The following is a 21,130-nucleotide window of genomic DNA, read 5'->3' as shown; positions in this document are numbered from 1 at the left end:
CAGGTGTCCCTGTTGTTTGAGGTGGAGAACCTTGCGGTGGCCTCCCCTGCCACGGTCTCCCGGTGTGGGATGGTTTACACAGACTATGGCGACCTGGGCTGGAAGCCTTATGTCCTGTCCTGGATTGAGAAGCGCCCCAAGGTACTTGTGGAGGGGAACGGAGGCCTGGGGTCGTAGACGCGGGCCCATGCCGGGAGCCGGGAGCCCCCTCCGGGTGTCCGCTGCAGCAGTTGGAGGAGGACTCAGGCCTCCCCTCCCTCACCACACTGACTTCATCCCCCAACACGTTTCCGCTGCTTTGGCCGCCCTGGATGCTGTTCCTGTGTCGGGAAAGGCCCGCAGTAGCCGCAGCGGGAAGAATCCTGACTGTGTCGGTCGAGGTGGGTGGCAGGGTGGCGGAGGGAGGCGCTTCGAAAGACCCCGAGGGGCAAACGGGGCTTCGTGGGAGCCCTCCAAACAGGGCGGAGAGGAACCAGGAAGGGGACAAGTCGCGTCGAAGAAGGGGGTCTGGCGGGTGGGGATTCCGATAGCCAGATATGAAATCAAAGGGGCTGGCATTAAATTACCGGCCTCTGACTGGCGGCCGTGAGCGACGCTGTCGCCTGCCTCTCCTCAGGCTGAAGCAGAAACCCTGCAGCGCATGTTTGACAAATTCACCAATAAGATCCTGACCTTCAAGAAGGAGAACTGTCAGGAGCTGGTCCCCATCCCCGAATACAGCGGCATCGTGGCTCTCTGCAAGCTCTTCTCCTCTTTGGCCTCTTCTGAGGATGGGGTAGGTGGCCGTCGGGCCGTCGGCCGGGGCTTGCTGGGCCGTCCTGGAGGCCCTCGGGCTCCTCAGGGTACCCTGGGGGACGTCACCCTGAGTTCTCATCGTGCTGCCCTCACGGCAGCCCTGTCTCGCTGCCCAACATCCTGGGCGGAGAACGCTTCTGTGGCCCTACTGCCCAATGTTCTGAAATCCGCTGTTGTCCTGGCCAGCACCTCTGAGATACAAAACACGATAACGCTCGACATTCCAGGCATCTTAGTCGAGGACACTCTCCCCTTGCCCACCCCCCACCCCCCGCCTGTACGAAATGGTCATCCTTCAAAAGCCGGTGTCAGCATTCTGGGTAAAAGTGGCCCGTAGCATTCCCACGTCCTTCGTCCCTTCAGAATGCCTGGCACGCTGCCCCGGAAAGAACTCTGCAGAGCTCAGAGCTGCTCTGGGACAGATTCTGTGTCCTTTCTCTCCAGCTGAACCCAGTAGACAGCGAGAACTTCACGACGGTGGTGGAGATGTATTTCATTTTCAGCATGATCTGGTCCCTGTGCGCAGCAGTGGATGAGGAGGGCCGGAAGAAAATCGACAGTTTCCTTCGGGAGATAGAGGGCTCCTTCCCTAACAAGGTCCGTGGCTTACGGGTCCTGCGTCAGGGCTGGCCAAGAAGGAGATTCCTAGTTTTGGACTGCAACCCCCAGCATTCCTGAGCGTTGGCCATGCTGCCGGGGGCTTCTGGGAGTGGAAGCCCCCCACATCTCGAGAACGACCTTTTGCCCCTCCCTTGGCTCGGTCCCTAGTGATGCCGTGTCGGATAGAACCACGTCGATCCCACCAAAGGCCCGCCAAAAGAGAGGGCGCGTAATCAGACATTTAAAGAGGGAAGGTGACCGCGGGAGAAGGGAAAGGGACGTCTCTCTGGGGGAAGGGACCCCGGCGTGCCCGTGAGGCAGGAGAGGCATCGCCGTCCCCTGGTGGTTTCTGCCCTTCTCTTCGGCTTCCTCTCTCACCCGGGGGAACAGCTCTTTCCTTGGGCAGTCAGGGGCCGTGGCCCAAGATATATGGCCGGGAGCCTCTTGCTAAGGCCCAGCCCGGACTCTCAGCTCTTCTGCTTTCTAGAAAGATACAGCTGCACCATCAAGGGCTCCCAGCTCGGCTGCTTTGCGGACAGACGAAGTTCTGTCCCTGGCACCTCCAGGTACATCTGGGAACCTTCCAGAGACCTTGGAGAGCCAGTCAGTAGAAGGGTCCACATGTCACGCTAAACCGCCCTGCAAATAAGCCACCGTGGGCGGGCTGTTTGCTTGCTGACCCGACACAATCTGGCTTGCGGCGGCTTGTTTCCCCTCTCGTTCCCCCACCGTCCTCCCGCCGGCTCTGGTATGTGTCCCCAGCGCCTTTGCGGAAGAACGGCTCAATTTCTTCAGTGCCTACCTCTGTTTTTGCTGCTCTGGCCGGCCAGCTTCGTAGCCATTCCCAACAACGCGTGACGACGTTGTGAATTTCCTTCCCTCCTGCCCAGGACACCGTCTACGAGTATTATGTGGACCCCAAGCGGAAGCAGTGGTCCTCGTTTGAAGATAAGCTCCCCAAGATGTGGAGATACCCGCCCAAGTGAGTCCACCCCTCTGGCATGTTGTGTAGCCAGGCAGGCAGCCTGCAGCCTGGCCGGTCCTAGCCAGGGAAGGCGGGGCTTAAAGGGGGCGGAGCTCCCTCCGTAGATCAGCCCTCTGGAGGGTTCTGTCCCAGAGGTGGGTGGAAGGCAGCAGACTCGGGGCAGATAGAAGGGAGGCCGCCTTCCCACGACACGGAATATCTTGGCGGCATTGGCTGCCTCAGACCGTAGTTATACCCCCTGCTTTGGATGGCTTTGAAAGGCCTCTTGGTGGAGGAGGACGAGGAGAGGTTGCCTGGTGGCCGTTGGGTGTTGGGGGGGGGGGGCAGAGCAGGAGAATGGTGGTGGCCTGCAAGTCTTGTGGGCTTTCTGGAGCCCTTTGGTTGGCCACTGCGAGAGGTGGGATGCTGGTCTGATCCAGAGAGGAAGTCGGTGGGAGCAGCCGAGGAGGTTGTCCTGGAGGAAGGGACGCCTCCGAGGACGGTCCGAATAGCAGCCTTCCTCAACTTAGGGCGCTCCAGATGTGTTGGACTACAACTCCCAGAATGATGCGTCCAGGGAGATGCAGTCCAACACATCTGGAGCGCCCCAGGTTGAGGAAGGCTGCCGTATAGGGAAGAGGACGAGGGAGAGATGCCCCCACCCAGCGTCCCTTTCTTCCCTGCAGCCATTCCTGTGTGCTGGCGGAAGGAAGGGGGACCTCTTGGGTTGCCTTTCCCTGTAGCTACAGACACCCACCCACCACCACCACCCCACCCCACCCCACCCCGGCCTGGGCTCCCCTCTAGCCCGTCTCCGTTTCCTCCCTGGCACCAAACAGCCTGACACCGAGTCCCTCGGTAGATCCTCGTTCCTCGAGCCAGTGGCTCGGATCCATTTCCCTCCCCTCCCCACCTCCCTAATCCGATCAGTGGCCTGAAATGAGCGGAACGTGGTCCCCGAGCTGCCACGGGCTGCCGGCCGCCTGTGCCGAGAGCCGGGCGGAGGGACAAGCCTTCATTACTGGTGGCTTCCTTCCAAGCCGCCAGGCTCCGGCGGGGATGACAGCTGCGCGAATTGCGCCTCGTGTCGGATGTCTTCATGCATTTAGGCCGACGTCCTTCGCGGAGCTGTGACAGCCGCATCCGAACGGCCCGTCACGGCACTCGGGGGCTGGCCCCCCACGGCTTTCCCCTGCGGGGAGGGGGGGAGCGGGAGGCGCCAGGGGGAGCGGCGAGAGCTGGCCCTCCTTCGGTCCCGAGCTGAGCCTGCCCCCCCCCCCCCCGGCCTGCCTTCTCTTCCCAGCGCCCCCTTCTATAAGATCATCGTCCCCACGGTGGACACCATGCGCTACAACTACCTTGTCAACGCCCTCATCTCCAACCAGAATCCCGTGCTGCTGGTCGGCCTGGTCGGGACGGGCAAGACCTCCGTGGCCCAGGGCGTGCTGCAGTCCCTCGACAGCACCAAGTGGGCCGTGCTGGTCATCAACATGTCCGCGCAGGTAACCGGCCCCCTCCGTGGGCCCGCCTAGGCCTGGCTCCTCACGCTGCGCTAACCGGAAGTCATCCCAGCCTGCAACGGGCAGTCCAGCCTGGCCCAAGGGTGGGCAGGAAGTGAATCTCCAGATGTGTTGGCCTTCCAGAAGCCTCTGTCTGCGTGGCCGGTGGTCAGGAATTCCGGGAGTTTGGGTCCGAAACATCTGGAGGTTTACTTCCTGCCCACCTCCCGCACCCTTCGATGTCACGACTGCCCAGAGAGCATAGAAATATAATAAATGGAGTGACATGCCTCCTCCTCCTCCCGCCCCCCACCCGCCCCCGGCAGACTACCTCCAACAACGTCCAGAGCATCATCGAGAGCCGTGTGGAGAAGCGCACCAAGGGCGTCTACGTGCCCCTGGGTGGGAAGAGCATGATCACCTTCATGGATGACCTCAACATGCCGGCCAAGGACACGTTTGGCTCCCAGCCCCCCCTGGAGCTGCTCCGCCTCTGGCTGGACTACGGCTTCTGGTACGACCGGGCCAAGCAGACCGTCAAGTACATCAAGGTGAGGCCGCGGGAGCGGGCAGTGCCTCCTCCTCTTCCTCCTCCTCCTGCCCCCTCCCCTGTCCTCCTGCTGCAAGGGGCGGGGCCCTCTCCTCAAGGCCAGGGGCGGGGTGGGGGACCCTGGAGCAGTGGCGGTGGCCGCGCCTTCCCGCCTGGGACTTGGGGGCTGCTCTCTGGTTCCCCAGCGAGACAACGGGAAACACGCGGTTGCATTAACACCCCTGCTTTTCTTCTCTTAAATAGCAGCTGGCGGGGATCAGGATTGGGCCCTTAGGTGTGAGGGTGGGGGAAAGGGGGGGGTTCAGCTTTTAACCTCTTGGCAGCTTTCCAGACAATCCCAACGGGTAGGTGGGGGTGGGGGTGGGCAGGGCAGGGCAGGGCTCCCAGTCCTGATGCTCCTCAGCTGTTACTTAAAAGGCCGGGGGGGGGGGGGGAATCCAGGCGCTTTCAAGGCACTCGGGCGATTCACGCGCCTCGTTGTCCCCTCGCTTGTTTGGACGCTCAGCCGAGGCGTTTGTGCCTGGAATCATTGCGGCCGCTTTCCACGGGGCTGCGCGTCTGGGTTTCCAGGGGAGGGGGGGTGCGTGAGCGCCGCCTCCTCCTCCTCCCGGCTCGAGCGCGGCACGTGCCGCCGCAGCTCCCGCGGACTCCGCTCCCACGCAGCCCCCCCCCCGCTATTTGTATGCTGCCTGCCTCAGCCCCCCTCCCCTCCACGGGGTCCCTCTAGACCCTTTAGTCGTCGCGCTGCTGAAGCGCTTCTGTGGAGAGCGGGGGGGGGGGGGGCGGGAGAGGCAGCCCTTTGTTCCCTTCTGGTTTTGATCCGTGCCTGTTTGTCTCCCCCTCAGGACATGTTCCTGATGGCAGCCATGGGCCCCCCCGGGGGAGGGCGGACGGTGATATCCAGCCGACTTCAGAGCCGCTTCAATCTCATCAACATGACCTTCCCCACAGTAAGGGCTGCTTAGGCATGCAGAGCGCCGGCCGGCTGGGACCCCTCTGGGGCCAGGGGTTAATCAGGCGATCACAGCCGGGGTGCTGCCAGGCCCCTCCCTCCCTCCCTCCCTCCCCTGCCTCGGGGAGCCACGTAGGGCTCGTCCGGCTGGGCTCTGGGCTCCCGGAGCCTCCCCGAGATCAAGGCGGGAAGTGGGGGACCAGAGTCCCCCACAACCTTTGCCACCCTGCCTGATGCTGAGCAACAGTGAGGCCCGGCCTGGGAATCGAAGCCGGCGGGGCCTGTGCGGCTGACGCTGTGGGCAAGACGCTTCGGCGCCTGAGGCGGGAGCTGTGAAGCGGTGCACTCGCACGGGCCACGATCCAGCGGCACGTTCCCCACACGCGCCCCTGGGAAGTAAGCGGGACAGCTCCCCGGAACTGCACTGTGGCCGTGATGGGCCAGGCTGGCCCGCAGAATCCGTTGCCTGAGGCGGCTGCCCCGCCTGCCCCATGTGGGGGGTGGGGGTGGGTCAGGGGAAATGCGTTTCGGCTCCGGACTGCCGTGGCGGCGGACTCCCCACCCCCACCCCCAACACACACACACAGCGTTTCAAGCCATCGTTCTTTTCCCCATTGGTGGGCCGCTGTTGTTCCCGTTTTACCGGTGGGCCTCAGAGATGCTCACCCTCGTGCCTGTCGTGGCAGAAGCGGGACTTTAGCCCAAGGAAACAGTGTTTTTACCACTCACACACACAGAGTTATGGAATCCTCTTCCAGCTGAGGTCCTTACAGGGGTTCAGAGAGGCCTTCAAGGCCCTTTCCTTTTCCGAGGGAGAAGCCTTTTGGACAGCCGCTGATTGGCTGTGACTGCTCCTGGTTTTGGGCTGTATCTCTGTCGCAGCCTTCCTCAGCCTGCAGCCCTCCAGATCTGCTGGACTACAGCTCCCAGAATCCCCCAATAATAATTGGTTTTTAATACCTTTGGGCTGGGAGTTCCAACTCTGGCTTTTCTTGCTGTTTTATTGTACCGATTTGCTTGTATCCAGTTTGTGTATGTGTGTGTGGAAGCGGCCTGGAGAGCGTTTTCCCCATAGAGGGGAACTAAAAGAAAGGAGGATGGTAGAACAGCAAGAGCGCCAGGAAGGTGGGCTGCTGCCCCCGGTCTCCTCCGCCGGGCCTGGTGTGGCCTCCTCACCCTGAGCAGAGCTGGAAGAGCAGGCAGGCTCCTGACGCAGTCATCGGGCTCGGAGTCCGCTTGTGGGGCAGTCTTGCAGGGGTGGCAGGCATGGCCTGCCCGTGGCGGGGACTAGCCACTTGAGCAGTGGGGCCTCGCACAGGCGCCTGTCACCTGGCGCACCGCCCTTGGGGGGGAGGGAAAGGCAGGAGGCCCAGCTGTAAGGCCGTCTCCAGGCGGGGGCGGGGGGCCACGGTGGCTTTGCCTCCACCTGGGGCGTGGGGCGTGGGGCATGAGGAATGGCCCACCCAGGCCTGTTGCCCCATGGCACACCCTCCTTCGCTCCCCCCCCCCCCGATTTCAACAGGATTCCCAAATCCGCCGCATCTTCGGCACCATGATCAACCAGAAGCTGCAGAATTTCGAGGAGGGGGTCAAACCGGTGGGCAACGTCATCACGGAGGCGACCGTGGAGCTGTACAACAGCGTGGTGCAGCGGTTCTTGCCCACGCCGGCCAAGATCCACTACCTCTTCAACCTGCGTGACATTTCCAAGGTAGAAGGCCGGCTCTGCGGTTGAACGAGCGAGGCAGGGGCCACCCCCCCCACCCCAGGGAGCCTCTGCCCTCCCCGCTAGGAAGGGCCCGAGGAGGGAGGGGTGCAGGGAGTGTGTGCAGAAGCGGCCACGGGGGGTGGGTGGGGGCTCAGGCCTCGCCCCGTCACGCAGCCCTCCCCCTTTCCCCCGAAGCAGGGAGGGGAGGCCGCAGGGGCTGCTTGATGGATGCCGCTCAGTAGACAGCTGGGGGGGGGGGGAGCAGCTCCCTCACAAGTTCCCGGCTCATTCTGCCTCCGGCAAGGAAGCGAGTCTTCGTTCAGTTTGTCCTCCAGCGCTGAGACGGAGGGAAGCTTTCCTCTCCCACCTGCCCTCTCCTTTCCCTCCTGGTGTCTTCCTGACATCTTCATTTCTCGTTCTGCCCAGCGCTTCTGCGGCTTTCTCCGAATCACACGGTGTTTTCTTCCTCCTCCTCTTCCTCCTCCTCTGCGCCCGCTTTTGTCTTCCGTGTGCACACCTTACGGGTTGTAGCTGCTGCAGCCTCGGAGAAAACGAGGAGAGGGGCGTTCCTTCTGCGGGGGTCAGGGGTTCTAAAGGGCGTGGCATGTAGAACGGGCGCCTCCTAGCCGGCCATGAAACCCTAGAGCCCGTGCCTCTCAAAACGAGGTCATTTCCCCCCCCCCCAAAGCCCGGCCCGAGACGACGCCCCTTCCAGATGGATGGCAGTGCCATCCATCTGGAAGGGGCGTCGTCTCAGGCCGGGCTGGCAGCCAGCGGGGCGAGGGTTAACGCTTCCCGGCGCATTAGGATTCCAGGCGAGCGCATCTCCTCGCTGCCTGCGCGGCAAAGCTGGCATCAAACGGAGCCCGGCGACTTTGCAGAGAGTTTGAAGACTTCAAATGCCGCCGAACGTTTGTCCCTGACCCGAGCCCCACAGTGATCCTCGCGCACATCAAATGCCGGCAGTTTGCGCACGCGCACCGGGCTGCTTCTGCCACCGACCCCCAGAGTTTCTGCATGGCAGCAACTGCGTATCGCCCCCTCCCCCAATTAGGGGTTTCGGGGGGAGCGAAGGGCGATTTAGGGGCATTAATGCCCCCAGGGCGGCATCACCTTGACGAATGTCTGACAGAACCTCGCCCCCAGGGCGCGCTTGGAGGGTTCTTTCCTGCAGGCTGTTGCTGAGCCTTTCGATTGAGGGCTTGGAGGGTGGTCTCCCCCTGCCAGGCTCCCAAAATGGGGCGAGGACGTGGCGCTACTTCCACTGGGAAGCGCCCCACCACCCCCACCACAGCCACCGTGGGCCTCACACGTTTCACTGAGCCAGGCAGCTTCCTGAAAAAGTTGGCCTCGGGATCAGCAAACCCTGGCCGCAGTCAACTGTCTGAAACGGGGGTGGGTGGGTGGCGTGCAGCCCCCAAGCCGTAGGTGACCTTGCCGCCCCCCTAAAATGGGGGGAGAGGGGGGAAATCAGTGGGGCTGAGGACAGCTGGTCACAGACGACAATCCTTGGGCTCCGTCCCCTCGCTCAGGTGTTTCAGGGCATGCTGCGGGCCCACAAGGACTTCCACGACACCAAAGCCAGCCTGACACGCCTGTGGATTCACGAGTGCTTCAGGTAGAGCCGCCGGCCGGTTGCCTCTTTCTCTGACGGACGCGGGGTGGGGGGTGCTGTGTGGGGTGGGCCGCTGCTGTGAAGGCCCCAGGCCGTCTCATTTCGTGCCCCGGCCCATACCCCTACTGGCCAGGGTGGCCGCTGGTGCTCCACCCCCTGGTACTGTGAGCGCACGCGCTGCATCAGAAACACCGCCAAGTCGCAAGGCAGGGGCGGGGCGGGAGGAGAGGCCGAGCTCCTGGGGGTCAGCTGGAGCAGTTTGGCCGTGGACGGGGGCTGCCTGCGGAGGAAGGGGGCCTTGGGAGGGTGAACCCCGCTTCTCCCGAGAGCCACTTGTCTTTGCTCTGGGCTTCATGGCCCGTGCTTGCTTCCTGTGGGACTGGCCTCTGGAAGTGTGGGGGAACTGTTAAGCCCCAGAGCACACAGCCGCCTCCTCCTCCTCCTCCTCTGCAGGGTTTTCTCTGACCGCCTGGTGGACGCCGGAGACATGGAGACCTTTGTTGGCCTCCTGAGTGAGAAGCTGGGCACGTTCTTCGACCTGACCTTCCACAACCTCTGCCCCAACAAGCGCTCGCCCATCTTCGGTACGTCCCAGTGATTCCCTGGCCACGGGAGCAGTGAACCAGGGAGACGACGGGTGGGTGGGGGTGTTGCTGGCTTGAGGGCAGTTACTGGGAAGAGACGCCCTCTTCAAATACTTGAAAGGTTGTCACACAGAGGAGGGCCAGGATCTCTTCTCGATCCTCCCAGAGTGCAGGACACGGAATAACGGGCTCAAGTGACAGGAAGCCAGATTCCAGCTGGACATCAGGAAAAACGTCCTGACTGTTAGAGCAGTACGACAATGGAACCAGTTACCTAGGAAGGTTGTGGGCTCTCCCACACTCGAGGCCTTCAAGAGGCAGCTGGACAAGCATCTGTCAGGGATGCTTTAGGGTGGATTTCTGCATTGAGCAGGGGGTTGGACTCGATGGCCTTGTAAGCCCCTTCCAACTCTGCTATTCTATGATTCTATGAAAGAACAAGGATCCCCCCACATTTCCTTTGGGGCCGTGAGATCCCATGGCTCCGTCTCTCTGCCTGTGTATCTTAAGACTGCCGCCTGACTAAAGGTGATTAGTTGCATGAGTTTTAGTCAATTCATCAATTAAGGGCACAAACCCTTTGCGGGTTAAATGTCCCGCAATTGCCAGCATTCGTAGGACATTTTCCTGTCTAAATAAGCATAGGACTGGGGCTTAAATCTCCATAGATCTGGATAGGCTTTTTTCCGTTTTTCAGCGATGCCCACACAGGCCTGTTTTGGTCTCTCTTATTTGTCTGTTGGTTACATTTGTCTGCTGCCTTTCCATCGAGCGGCACTGTGTTAGATCTGGGTTCCGGCTCTGCCAGGTCCAACTCCTCAATCAGGTTCTTTTGGTTACCAAGATGAGACAAGCCACTTGTGCAAAAAGGTGACATCTTATCGATAGGGAAACGGACGCAGAATCTATACCACGCAACGAAAGTTCACACCTCCTTCCAGCTAATCCAGCTTTCGTAGCTGGGCGTCTCTCAGGGCCTCCGCAATAAACAGAAGCCGTCCCTGTGAGCAGAAGCAGGTTCTGCAGGCCGGTTTCCCGGTTCCTCCTGAAGCGAGACCAAAGCCTGAAGCCTGTGCATTGGATCCTATAGGCTCCTCTGCTAGATGGCTGCCTGCCTGCCTCCTTCTCAGGAGCTGACAAGTGGCGTCCCTCCTCCTCCCTCTCAGAAGCAGCGTAGGGTGGGGTGAGGTGAGGCTCCCTCTCACAGGTTCCCAAAGCATCCAAGATTGGGAAATGAATTGCCTTTCTAGTGCCAGGTTTTGAACGAAAGCCTCCCAGCTCATCTTGAGATAAGACTCTGTGAGAAAAGGGGAGCAGAACCATGAGAGGCCCATCAAGGGAGTGAGGCCTACTCTTGTCGGCTGAGGCCTGCTGAAATCTATTTCTTGTGTTAGGCTACACAGGTCTCTTAGCAGCATTTTGGAACTCTGTGAAGTCCATATTTCTGCTCACTAACCCAACTCACTACAGGGGCTCAAGGCCTAACCCGACCCCTTCTCTCTCTCTCTCTCTCTCTCTCTCACACACACACACACACACACGGGAGGGAATTGCCTCTTCTAAGATGGCATTTTGTATACACAGTTTTTATAAGTACGTGTTTGAAAGTAAGTTTTAAAATGGAAAAAACTTGCCGCCCGTTTTAATTGGATCAAAATGTTTTAATTGATTCATCTCAGGGATCGAACAACTCAGTGTAATCAACTTGGCAGTGCTAGGGTGACCTTATGAAAAGGAGGACCAGGCTCCTCTATTTTTAACAGTTGCATAGAAAAGGGAATTTCAGCAGGTGAATTTCACCTGGTGAAATCCCCTCTTCATCACAACAGTTAAAGCGGCAGGAGCTATACTAGAGTGACCAGATTTAAAAGAGGGCAGGGCACCTGCAGCTTTAACTGTTGTGATGAAGAGGGAATTTCACCAGGTTCCTCATATATACAAATGACACCTGCTGAAATCCCCTTTTCTATGCAACTGTTAAAGATACAGGAGCCCTGTCCTCATTTTCATAGGGCCACCCTAGGCAGTGCAGTCCTGTGGGTGTTTCGTTTTAGTCCTGGGTGGGAAAAGAAACGAGACTGGGTTGAAAAGGGGAGTGAGATGACGGTGTCCCAGTGTCCCAGCTAGAAGAGGATGGGAGTTCTATCACGTCCTGGGCTGTTTTGGGGTTTCTGGGGTCTGGGTTAGGGTGCGCGGAAGGGGTTCACTGGGCAGAGCTGGGAGTTTGGCCTCAAAGCGGGGTGGGGGGATGGACATTGGGCAGACAAACGGAATTTGTTCCTTCTGGAACTGTGCTGTGCTTCTCGCTTAAGAGCATCAGAAGACCCCGGAGGCTGGATCGGACCCCGGGTCCATCTAGCCCAGCGTCCTGTTCCCACAGCGGCCAACCAGACGTCCCAATGGGAAGCCCACGAGTAGGACACAAGTCCAACAGCACCCTCCCGCCCATGCTCCCCAGCCATTGGTGTTCATAGGCCTGCAGCCTGTGATACTGGAGGTCGCGTAACAGCCATCAGGACTAGCTAGGCTTCTAGCCCCTCTCTCCTCCAGGGGACTTCATGCGCAACGTGTACGAGGACATGACGGACATGACGGTTCTGAAGGCGGAGATGGAGCGGGCCCTGGGGGACTACAACCGGTTGCCGGGGGTGGTGCCCATGAGGCTGGTGCTGTTCCGGGATGCCATTGAGCACAGTAAGTGAGAGGGTCCGGCTGGCACTGGGGCCTGGCTCTGGCCTTGCCCAGGTCTGCCCTTCACAAGAGGCACTCCAAACCTGGGCGGATCCCCAGTGGCGGCTGGGGCGCAGATGCCGTCTCGGCGGTCCCCTGAAATGTGACCTGGGGCGGGTTGATGGCAGGCCCAGCAGGGCTGCTTGCAAGGGAGTGGGCTTCTCGCGCGACCGTTGTCTTGCCTTTGCCTCCTTCACGGATCCTTTGGGGTGGCAATCAATCCATCCATCCATCCATCCATCCATCCTTTATTTCCAGTCAATAGACCAGAAAAGGAAAGGTACAGTTATTCCAAGCAAAAGGTGGCAATACGGGAGAAGCGGTGGGAAACACCCGCCCCTCCGGTGACTGCCCGGTGCCCTGCTTTCCCGCAGTTACCCGAATCGTCCGGGTGATCAGCCAGCCGCGGGGGAACATGCTTCTGGTCGGCATCGGGGGCAGCGGGCGCCAGAGCCTGGCCCGCCTGGCCTCGTGCATCTGCGAATACTACACCTTCCAGATCGAGGTCTCCCGGCAGTACCGCAAACAAGAGTTCCGGGAAGGTGAGGGCGCGCTCCCGTCCCCTTGGGCGCGAGTCTGAGCTGCCAGCCCCGGCCTGGGTGGCTTCGTGGCCTCTCCCCTCACGGGCGGCTCTTTCCCGCAGACATCAAGCGGCTTTATCGGCAGACGGGGCTGGACCAGAAGCCCACCACCTTCCTCTTCGTGGACACCCAGATTGCGGACGAATGCTTCCTCGAGGACATCAACAACATCCTCAGCTCTGGGGAGGTGCCCAACCTCTACAAGCCGGATGAGTTTGAGGAGGTGCGACGGCAGCGTGCCCTTTTGGCTCTCCGGAAAGACGGGGAGCGAGGTGGGGGGGGGCAAGGCAGGGCAGGGCAAGGGTTCCGCGGTCTGCCCCGCCCATGCTGTGTCCCGTCCCGTTCTGGGGGGCAGCACGGAGGCTGGCTGGGCGGCGTCTCCCCCTTCGGGCCATTTTGATGGGGATTCGATCCCACGCAGACCCCACGTTCCGTCCTGCCTCGCTCGGGGCCCAGTTTCTACCAGGAGAGTTAAAACCTGCTCAGGAGCCCTACGCCCAAGACCTAGAAGCTGTGCCCCCCCCTCCTCCCCCACAGCCCCAGATGTGCGGGGTAAGACATTCTGCCCGTTTTGAAAGACGGAAGGCTCTCTTCTTTGCCGCTGCAATTCCTTGGCCTCTTCCAGGCCTGAGCAACCTGGGAAACCTGAAGTTGTGAGAAGCATGACTCTGAGCACATGCAGAGTTTAAAAAAAAACCCAAAACAGGAGGCACTCCTGCCGTGCTTCTGAGAGCAAGAGGTAGAGCTTCCAGGCACCCTTGAGTGTTTATCTGTGGAGGGATTCGATGACAGTGCGTGATCCTGAGTCCATCCAGCCCAGTGCAGGTCTCCTCCCCTTGGTAGACATTTTCCCTGCTTCCGGCAGGAGGAGGCCTTTGCCAGCGCCTGCTGCTTCTCAGCTGGAGGCACCAGTTCAGGACTGGACCTGGGCCCTTGTGGGGGGGGGGGAGGCAAAGCGAGTGCTCCACCTCCCAAGCCAGGGGCCTTCTCCCCAGTGGGGTGACCTGTGGCCTTTCAGCCCCGATCGTCCGTCCCCCGCCCCGCTCCCTGCTTGCAGCCCACAGAAAGCTTCAGGTACACGTGGACCCCTTTGTGGGAGCTGGTGAGGAGCTCCCAGGTTGTGGGGGTCCTCGCGTCACAGGATCTAGTGACCCTGGACGGGTCCCGGGTCGCGGTTTCCCTGCCCTGATCCTCTTTCCTTGCCCAGATCCAAAACAACATCATCGACGCAGCCCGGGCCGAGGGCATTCAGGAGAGCACGGACAGCCTCTTCGCCTACCTCATCGAAAGGGTGCGGAACAACCTGCACGTGGTGCTGTGCCTGAGCCCCGTCGGGGATCCGTTCAGGTGAAGACAGGCTGGCGAGGGAAGGCCGCCGCCGCCGCCACCGCTCCTGCTTGGAGCAAGGGCGACCCCTGGTGGACGAGGGTGGCTGAGCAGCCTGGGCGTCTTGGGGTGGCATGGGGAGAGGAAGGCCGAGGGCACGGAGAGGGGCAGAGCCGAGGGCAACCGGGGGAGGCGGGGAGTGCCGGGAGAGGCACGGCAACGTCAGGGAGCGAGGGGGTGGGGTGGGGGCCGTGGGGACCCCACCAGCCAGCCCCTCAAGGGCTCTCTCGTTGCTGCAGAAACTGGATACGCCAGTACCCTGCCCTGGTGAACTGCACCACCATCGATTGGTTCTCCGAGTGGCCCAAGGAGGCGCTGCTGGAGGTAGCAGAGAAGTACTTGGAGGGCGTGGACCTGGGCAGCGTGGAGAGGGGCAGCCTGGACACGGTGAGAACCGTCCCCCGGGGGGGGCAACGGGAGGGGTGACCAGGACCAGAGCGGGCAGCCTATAATCTCCCTCCTCCTCCTCTTCCTCCTGCCCAGATCCACAAGCGAGTGGCGAGGATCTTTGTGACCATGCACTGGTCCGTGGCCAGGTATTCGCAGAAGATGCTTCTGGAGCTCCGGCGCCATAACTACGTCACCCCCACCAACTATCTGGAACTCGTCTCTGGCTACAAGAAGTAAGGGGGGGGCGTTGATTGGCCTCTCTGGGAAGCGGCTGGGCGCTTGAGGGGGCAGCCCGGGACGCTGAGCAAGCCTGGCCCCCGAGAGGGCCGGGCGGGGCCACCACGGGCGAGCCAACGCCTGGGCCGCCTGGCGGAAGGGGAGGCTGGGTCCCGAGGCTGGCTCCCAGGGGGGACACAGCTTCTCCTCCTGCCGCCCTCCTCCTCGCAGGCTCCTGGCGGAGAAGCGGAAGGAGCTCTCGGACCAAGCCAACAAGCTCCGCAACGGGCTCTTCAAAATCGACGAGACCCGGGCAAAGGTGGAGGTGATGACGCTGGAGCTGGAGGAAGCCAGGAAGAAGGTGGCGGAGTTCCAGAAGCAGTGCGAGGAGTACCTGGTCATCATCGTCCAGCAGAAGCGGGAGGCTGATGAGCAACAGAAGGTGCGTGGCGGCGGCCGGGCTCAGCGTCAGGGAATGGGAGGGGGGCCCCCTCTCATCCTCCTCCTCCTCCTCCTCCGCCGCCAGTGGAGGCCTTCAAGAGGCAGCTGGACGGCCCCCAGCCAGCCCCACTTCCATGCGGGCCTCTTGCACGGAGCAGGGGGTTGGACTGGATGGCCTTAGAGGCCCCTTCTCCGGTGGTTCTACGGCTCCTCCTTGTCTCCCCACAGACAGTGTCTGCCAACAGCGAGAAGATCGCCGCCGAGGAGATCAAGTGCAAGACTTTGGCGGACAACGCCCAGAAGGACCTGGAGGAGGCCCTGCCTGCCTTGGAGGAGGCCATGAAGGTAGCGAGGCCTGGCCCAGGCCCACCGCTGAGGCCTTCTGGGGCTCGGTCTGCTGCAGGAGGCCGTAGGCTGCAGGTCGGGGCGCCAGTGAGCGCACGGCAGCAGCTCCTGCTGCCCAGCAAAGGTTTGAGGGGAGGCCGGATGCTGGCTGTGCGGGGAGCCGTTCTTCCAACGCCTGCCAGAACTTGATGGAGCAGCAGGTCTGAAACATGTCGACGGGCGTCCTTTCTTTGGCTGCCTAGCGAGGCCTTCCCGTTGGACATACAGCCCCCCCCTTCTGCCCTCCACTGTGCTCCAGCATCAGTGCTGACGGCCGCCCTCCCAAGCAAGCCTCAAAGGTGCGAGGGTCGCCTCACGGTGGTGTGACAGCGGGGTGTGTGTGTGTGGCAATGCCCTGTGTTCCCCCCCCCCACCGGGTGAGCCTGCTCCCATTCCTTCCCCTCCCCATTTCCGTGTTCCCCCTCTGAGGCAGCCCCCCCTCCCTGAAAGGCCTGGCCATCTCCTTCTCCCCAGGCCTTGGAATCGCTCAACAAGAAGGACTTGACCGAGATCAAGTCTTACGGCCGGCCGCCCACCCTGGTGGAGACCGTCATGCAGGCGGTGATGATCCTGCGAGGCAATGAGCCCACCTGGGCAGAAGCCAAGAAGCAGCTGGGTGAGGAGTGCTGGGGGGGGAGGGCGGAGGGCCAAAGGGGGCGCGGCGTTCAGCAGGGGGCGCTTCCTCGTGCCTTGGCTGTGCGTTAAAAGCGACGGCTGCCGAGGGGCCTCCGATCAGCCTCTGGGCCGGGGCTGCCGGGCAGCAGCGGGAGAAGGCCCTCCGCTGCACTTGCGCTTCGGTCCCTCCCCGGGAGAGAAGCTGCTCGGTTCAGAGGCTGGGCGCCGCTTGCTTGGGAGCAGCCGCGAAGGGAGGCGCTTCCCTCCCGGCCCTCCTCCTCGCAGGCTTCCCGGGGCCCCTGGCTGGCCGCTGCGGGAGGAGACGGGCCAGGAGGGGGCCGGGCCGGCCCAGCAGGGCTGCCCTTTCCTGACCCTGCCCGGCTTCTCCAGGCGAGCCCAACTTCATCAAGCAGCTGGTCTACTTCGACAAGGACAACATCTCCGACAAGGTGCTCAAGAAGATCAGCGCCTACTGCTCGCAGCCGGACTTCCAGCCGGACATCATCGGGCGGGTCTCGGTGGCCGCCAAGTCCCTGTGCATGTGGGTGCGAGCCATGGAGGTGAGCCCGGAGCCCCGGCGGGGGGGGTGGGGGAAGTCTCTGCGGGGGGCGGGGGGATGCCTCCAGCCGTCTGGGACGTCAACTCCCAGAAGCCCCTGCCAGCCTGGCCAATGGGCAGGCAGGTTGGGAGTCGATGGCCAAAGCCTCTGGAGAGACCTGCCGCCTGCCCGCCCCTCTGCTGTAGAGCGCAGCGCCGGCTCAGCCTGGCCTCAGCCTTTGGCTCTCCCTGGGCAGCTCTGGCCCCATTGCTCTCCTCCTCCTCCTCCTCCCCCCTCCCCAGATGTACGGCCGTATTTACCGCGTGGTGGAGCCCAAGCGTGCTCGGATGAACGCCGCTCTGGCCCAGCTGGCGGAGAAGCAGGCCGCCCAGGCCGAGGCCCAAGAGCGGCTCCGAGAGGTCAGTGTACTTCGGGGGACGGTCCAGGAGCGTGGGTTGGCTGGGGGGGCGTGGCGTGCAGAGCCCCCCCCCCCAGCTCCCTTGGGCCCTGCGCAGTTGCCCATCCCTGCAGAGCCCCTGTGGCGCGTCCTTCTTCAGAGGGGGAGGCCGCTGGGTGGTGCTGCCCTGAAGGGCTCTGCCCCACCCACCCCCCGCCTCTGTTCAGGTGGCGGAGAAACTGGAGATGCTCAAGAAGGAATACGAGGAGAAGCTGGCCCAGAAGGAGGAGCTGCGCAAGAAATCGGAAGAGATGGAGATCAAGCTGGACCGGGCCGACAAGCTGGTGTCGGGGCTGGCGGGAGAGAAGGTCCGATGGGAGGAGACGGTCAAGGTAGGAGGGCCCGGCCCACGGCCCCCAGTGCGTCTCCCCTCGGAGCAGGGGGAGGCGCCTGGTCTCGGTTGGCCCGTTTCTGGGGCCCAGCAAAGATGCCCAGAGGCCTGGGGGGCCAGAGCGTGGGGGGAGGCCGGCCGAAGGGCAGCGGGGCAGCCTTCAGGGGCCCCGGAGGGCTTCGCCCCAGGGTTCCTGCTGGGTCGGAAGGCAAGCCCTGCTCTGGCTTCTCCGCAGGGCCTCGAGGAAGATCTGGGCTACCTGGTGGGGGACTGCCTGATGGCCGCAGCGTTTCTGTCTTACATGGGGCCCTTCCTGTCGAATTACCGGGAGGACATCGTCTCGCGCATCTGGATCAAACAGGTGGGCGTGGTGAGCCTTTCTGGGGAGAGAGAGAGAGAGAGAGAAGCCCCCCTCTTCCTGGGTAGCAGCTTCTGAACCCAGTACTGGCGAGAGCAGGGCCCCAGGCCTTCCCTTGAGGGTTGGTCTCAGCCAGCGATGTGCCCCCAGGGGGGGCCGGGGGGAGGCGCTTGCAGGGCTCCCTGATGTCGGCTGGGGAGGGACAACCCTCTGGTCCGGAGCCAGCAGGCCCCGGAAGCCCGGGCCCCTGGAATCCAACGTGAGACTCCGCCGAGGCAAGCCGGCCCCGCTGCGCTCAGCTCCGCCTCTGCTGCCCAGGGAAGGGAAGGCCAAGCCGGGTGGGGCGGGGCGGGGCGGGCTGACCGCCCCCTGATGCTGCCGCTGCTGCTCTGGGCCCACAGATCCGAGAGCTCCACGTGCCCTGCTCCCCCCACTTCACCTGCGACAGCTTCCTCTCCAACCCGACGGCCGTGCGCACCTGGAACATCCAGGGGCTGCCGTCTGATAACTTCTCCACGGAGAATGGGATCATCGTCACCCGCGGCAACCGGTGAGCCGGCTCCGGCCCCCGGAGGGCCTTTGCCCACTAGATCAGGCCTGTGGCTCTGGGCTCCCCCCCTCCCCCCGGGGTCTTTCCTCCCAGCCCCTTCTCTGGAGCACTGAGGGATCCCACCAGGGACTCCAGTGCCAATGCCTGCCTGCCTTCTTTCCTGCCTGCCTGCCATCCCTCCTGCCTTCCTCTTCCTACTGACTTTATACTGTTAGTTTTACCCTACCCAGTGCCTGCTTACCCTACCTTGTGCCTGTTTGCCTTCTCTTCCCCTCCTTATTGTTTTACTATGATTTTATTAGATTGTAAGCCTATGCGGCAGAATCTTGCTATTTACTGTTTTACTCTGTACAGCACCATGTACATTGATGGTGCTATATAAATTAATAATAATAATAATAATAATAATAATAATAATAATAATAATAATAATAATGCTTTTTACTAGGTGGCCCCTGATGATTGACCCTCAGTGCCAGGCCTCCAAATGGATCAGGAACATGGAACTCAAGCGGGTAAGCAGCCGGGCTCTGCACCTCGGGGCATTCTGTGGGGGTCGCTGGCCTCTCTGGGTTTGAGCCCCCCGCTCTCTCCTTGGCCTGGCTGCTTCCTCCCTCTCCCTGCCTCTCTCGGGATCCTCCTGGCTCCCTGATGCTGATGTGGGGAGGCCTCTCTCTCTCTCTCCCCCTCTCTCCCCCCCCTCTCTCTCTCCCCCTCTCTCCCCCCTCGACAGGGCCTGAAGATCATCGACTTGCAGATGCCCGACTACATGCGCATCCTGGAGTCGGCCATCCAGTTTGGCTCCCCCGTGCTGCTGCAGAACGTGCAGGAGGAGCTCGACCCCACCCTGGCCCCCATCCTCAACAGATCCGTCACCAAAGTGGGTGAGCACCGGGCTGCTGCCTGCGAACGCCGGGAGGAAGGGGAGAGCCAAGCAGGCGCCGGCTTCCGGGCCCCTGTTCTCTGTTTCACAGAGCTGTAAGATTTGGGGGTGCGAGAGGGAGCTGGCGTTTCAGCAGGGCCGGGGCGGGGGGGGACCGGGCCCAGCTGAAGGCAGCGCTGAGCATGCCCCCACCCCCATGGCTCGTGACTCGGTTTCCTGTGCGTGGCAGGCGGGCGCCTGTTGATCCGGCTGGGAGACAAAGAGGTGGAGTACCACCCCGAATTCCGCTTCTACCTCACCACCAAGCTGCCCAACCCTCACTACACGCCGGAGACGTCCTCCCAGACCACCATTGTCAACTTTGCCGTCAAAGAGCAGGTGGGCGCTCTGCCTCGGCCCCTCTCTCGCAGCGGGGCCCGTTGAGGGCGGGGGAAAGAGGGACCCTCTGCAGGCAAGGGATAAGGCACCATGAAAGCAGTCTATAAACGGCAGGAGCCACGCCAAGCAGGATACAGCAGTATGACAGCGGTCTGTGGCACGTGCCGCTCTGAAGCAGCGGCATGGCTCCTGCCTTTCATAGGCCGCTTTCACGGTGCAATATCCTGCTTGGTGTAGATGAGTCCCAGGAGATTCCCTGCCAGAGGAGGGTCCTTTGGGGCAAGCTGGGCAGGAGCAGCAGTGACCAGGAGGCGAGCAGGGAAGGGTGGGGAGAGCGTCCTCTTTGCCGGGCCGTGTCTAGAGAGATGGGGGAGAGGCAGGGAAGGAGAGGGGGGCCCATCCTCTGCGTGTGCCCTGGGCCCCTGCAGGGCCTGGAAGCCCAACTCCTGGGCATCGTGGTGCGGCGGGAGAGGCCCGAGCTCGAAGAACAGAAGGACCACCTGGTGCTCAACATCGCGGCCGGCAAAAGGAAGCTGAAGGAGCTGGAGGACGAGATCCTGAGGTGAGGGGGTGGGGTGGGGGGCGCCGTGGGAAATTGGAGCGACCTTTCCCCTTCCCAGTGAGGCTGAGTCACCGGCATAAAGCAGGTTGTGCGTGACAAGCGGCCCTGTGTCAGTAATGGTGGCTAAAGGGGCGGCTGTTGAAAAAGCAGCAACGCCAAAGGAAGAGAGGGACTGGTGGCCAGGAGGCTTGGCCAGGTGGCGGCGTCATGGAGCCGTTCGTGGCCAGGGGAAGGCCCCCGGGCTGCTGTGCTCTAGGCTGCGTCGGCCTCTGGGACACCCCGGCCCGTAACCCGCCCGGTGGTCCCCCAGACCCAGGCCCACCTCCTCCATTTGACGGCGGTGGCGACCGACCCCTCGGACTGCTCTTGCCCCAGGAGGGGGGGTCCTTGCCCTCCTGCCCCTTGAGGAAGCTGCAGCTTTGTCCGAGGGGCTTCCCCTCCCCCCCACGCCCCGCGTGCTTTCGGGACCCTTGGGGACAGGCCTCCGTGCCGGGTTCCTGCTGCCCACCTCTCTGCTCAGCCGCCCCGTCTCCTGCCCTCAGGCTACTGAACGAAGCCACGGGCTCCCTTTTGGACGACGTGCAGCTCGTGAACACGCTGCAGACTTCGAAGGTCACGGCCTCCGAGGTCACGGAGCAGCTGGAGACCAGCGAGACGACAGAGATCAAGATCGACACGGCCCGGGAGGTCAGTGGGGAGGGGGCTGGGCTGGGCTGGGCTTCGCTGCCTGCGGGGCGCCTGGCACGGAAGGGGAGGCCGGGCGGCCTGGCAGCTGAGGCGCCTGAGGAAGACCAGGGAGCTATCTGGGGGTGCAGGTGCCACGTCCGCTCCCCCCCGGGTTTCCACACAGTCGGCCAGGACTGGTCACTTGCGCTTTAAAAGAATGAAACCCGAAGGTCGGGTTCTTCACGATGGGCGGTTTTCTCAGGCTCCTTTGTGGCGTGCAGGCAGCAGAGGGGACCTTTTGCCAGCCTTCCCCATCCAGGTGTGTTGGATTGCAACTCCCAGAATCCTCAGCCAGCATGGCCATTGGCCCCGTTAGGGCGAAGGATTGTGGGGGCTG

General features: G+C 62.3%; 1 protein-coding gene across 1 annotated transcript in view; it reads left to right on the top strand.

Moving 5' to 3' along the window:
• The window catches only part of DNAH2 (dynein axonemal heavy chain 2), a 96,585-nt gene that overhangs the window by 58,359 nt on the left and 17,096 nt on the right, over positions 1–21,130 (top strand). Inside the window, exons 40-68 of the mRNA XM_063138104.1 lie at positions 4–141; positions 617–775; positions 1,240–1,392; positions 2,286–2,377; positions 3,663–3,861; positions 4,185–4,409; positions 5,254–5,358; positions 6,883–7,071; positions 8,601–8,686; positions 9,137–9,267; positions 11,818–11,961; positions 12,372–12,539; positions 12,641–12,801; positions 13,786–13,925; positions 14,204–14,351; positions 14,448–14,587; positions 14,802–15,012; positions 15,240–15,356; positions 15,870–16,011; positions 16,401–16,570; positions 16,851–16,967; positions 17,173–17,337; positions 17,572–17,697; positions 18,096–18,244; positions 18,693–18,759; positions 18,978–19,128; positions 19,357–19,505; positions 19,934–20,067; positions 20,610–20,754. Coding sequence (XP_062994174.1) covers positions 4–141; positions 617–775; positions 1,240–1,392; positions 2,286–2,377; positions 3,663–3,861; positions 4,185–4,409; positions 5,254–5,358; positions 6,883–7,071; positions 8,601–8,686; positions 9,137–9,267; positions 11,818–11,961; positions 12,372–12,539; positions 12,641–12,801; positions 13,786–13,925; positions 14,204–14,351; positions 14,448–14,587; positions 14,802–15,012; positions 15,240–15,356; positions 15,870–16,011; positions 16,401–16,570; positions 16,851–16,967; positions 17,173–17,337; positions 17,572–17,697; positions 18,096–18,244; positions 18,693–18,759; positions 18,978–19,128; positions 19,357–19,505; positions 19,934–20,067; positions 20,610–20,754 — 4,221 coding nt within the window. The remainder of the gene's footprint in view (positions 1–3; positions 142–616; positions 776–1,239; positions 1,393–2,285; positions 2,378–3,662; positions 3,862–4,184; positions 4,410–5,253; positions 5,359–6,882; positions 7,072–8,600; positions 8,687–9,136; positions 9,268–11,817; positions 11,962–12,371; positions 12,540–12,640; positions 12,802–13,785; positions 13,926–14,203; positions 14,352–14,447; positions 14,588–14,801; positions 15,013–15,239; positions 15,357–15,869; positions 16,012–16,400; positions 16,571–16,850; positions 16,968–17,172; positions 17,338–17,571; positions 17,698–18,095; positions 18,245–18,692; positions 18,760–18,977; positions 19,129–19,356; positions 19,506–19,933; positions 20,068–20,609; positions 20,755–21,130) is intronic.

The sequence above is a fragment of the Elgaria multicarinata genome, chromosome 11 (assembly GCF_023053635.1).
Source record: "Elgaria multicarinata webbii isolate HBS135686 ecotype San Diego chromosome 11, rElgMul1.1.pri, whole genome shotgun sequence".
NCBI classification, from domain to species: Eukaryota; Metazoa; Chordata; class Lepidosauria; order Squamata; family Anguidae; genus Elgaria; species Elgaria multicarinata.
Note: the sequence above shows the minus strand (reverse complement) of the source record. Positions and strands in the feature narration are given on the sequence as shown.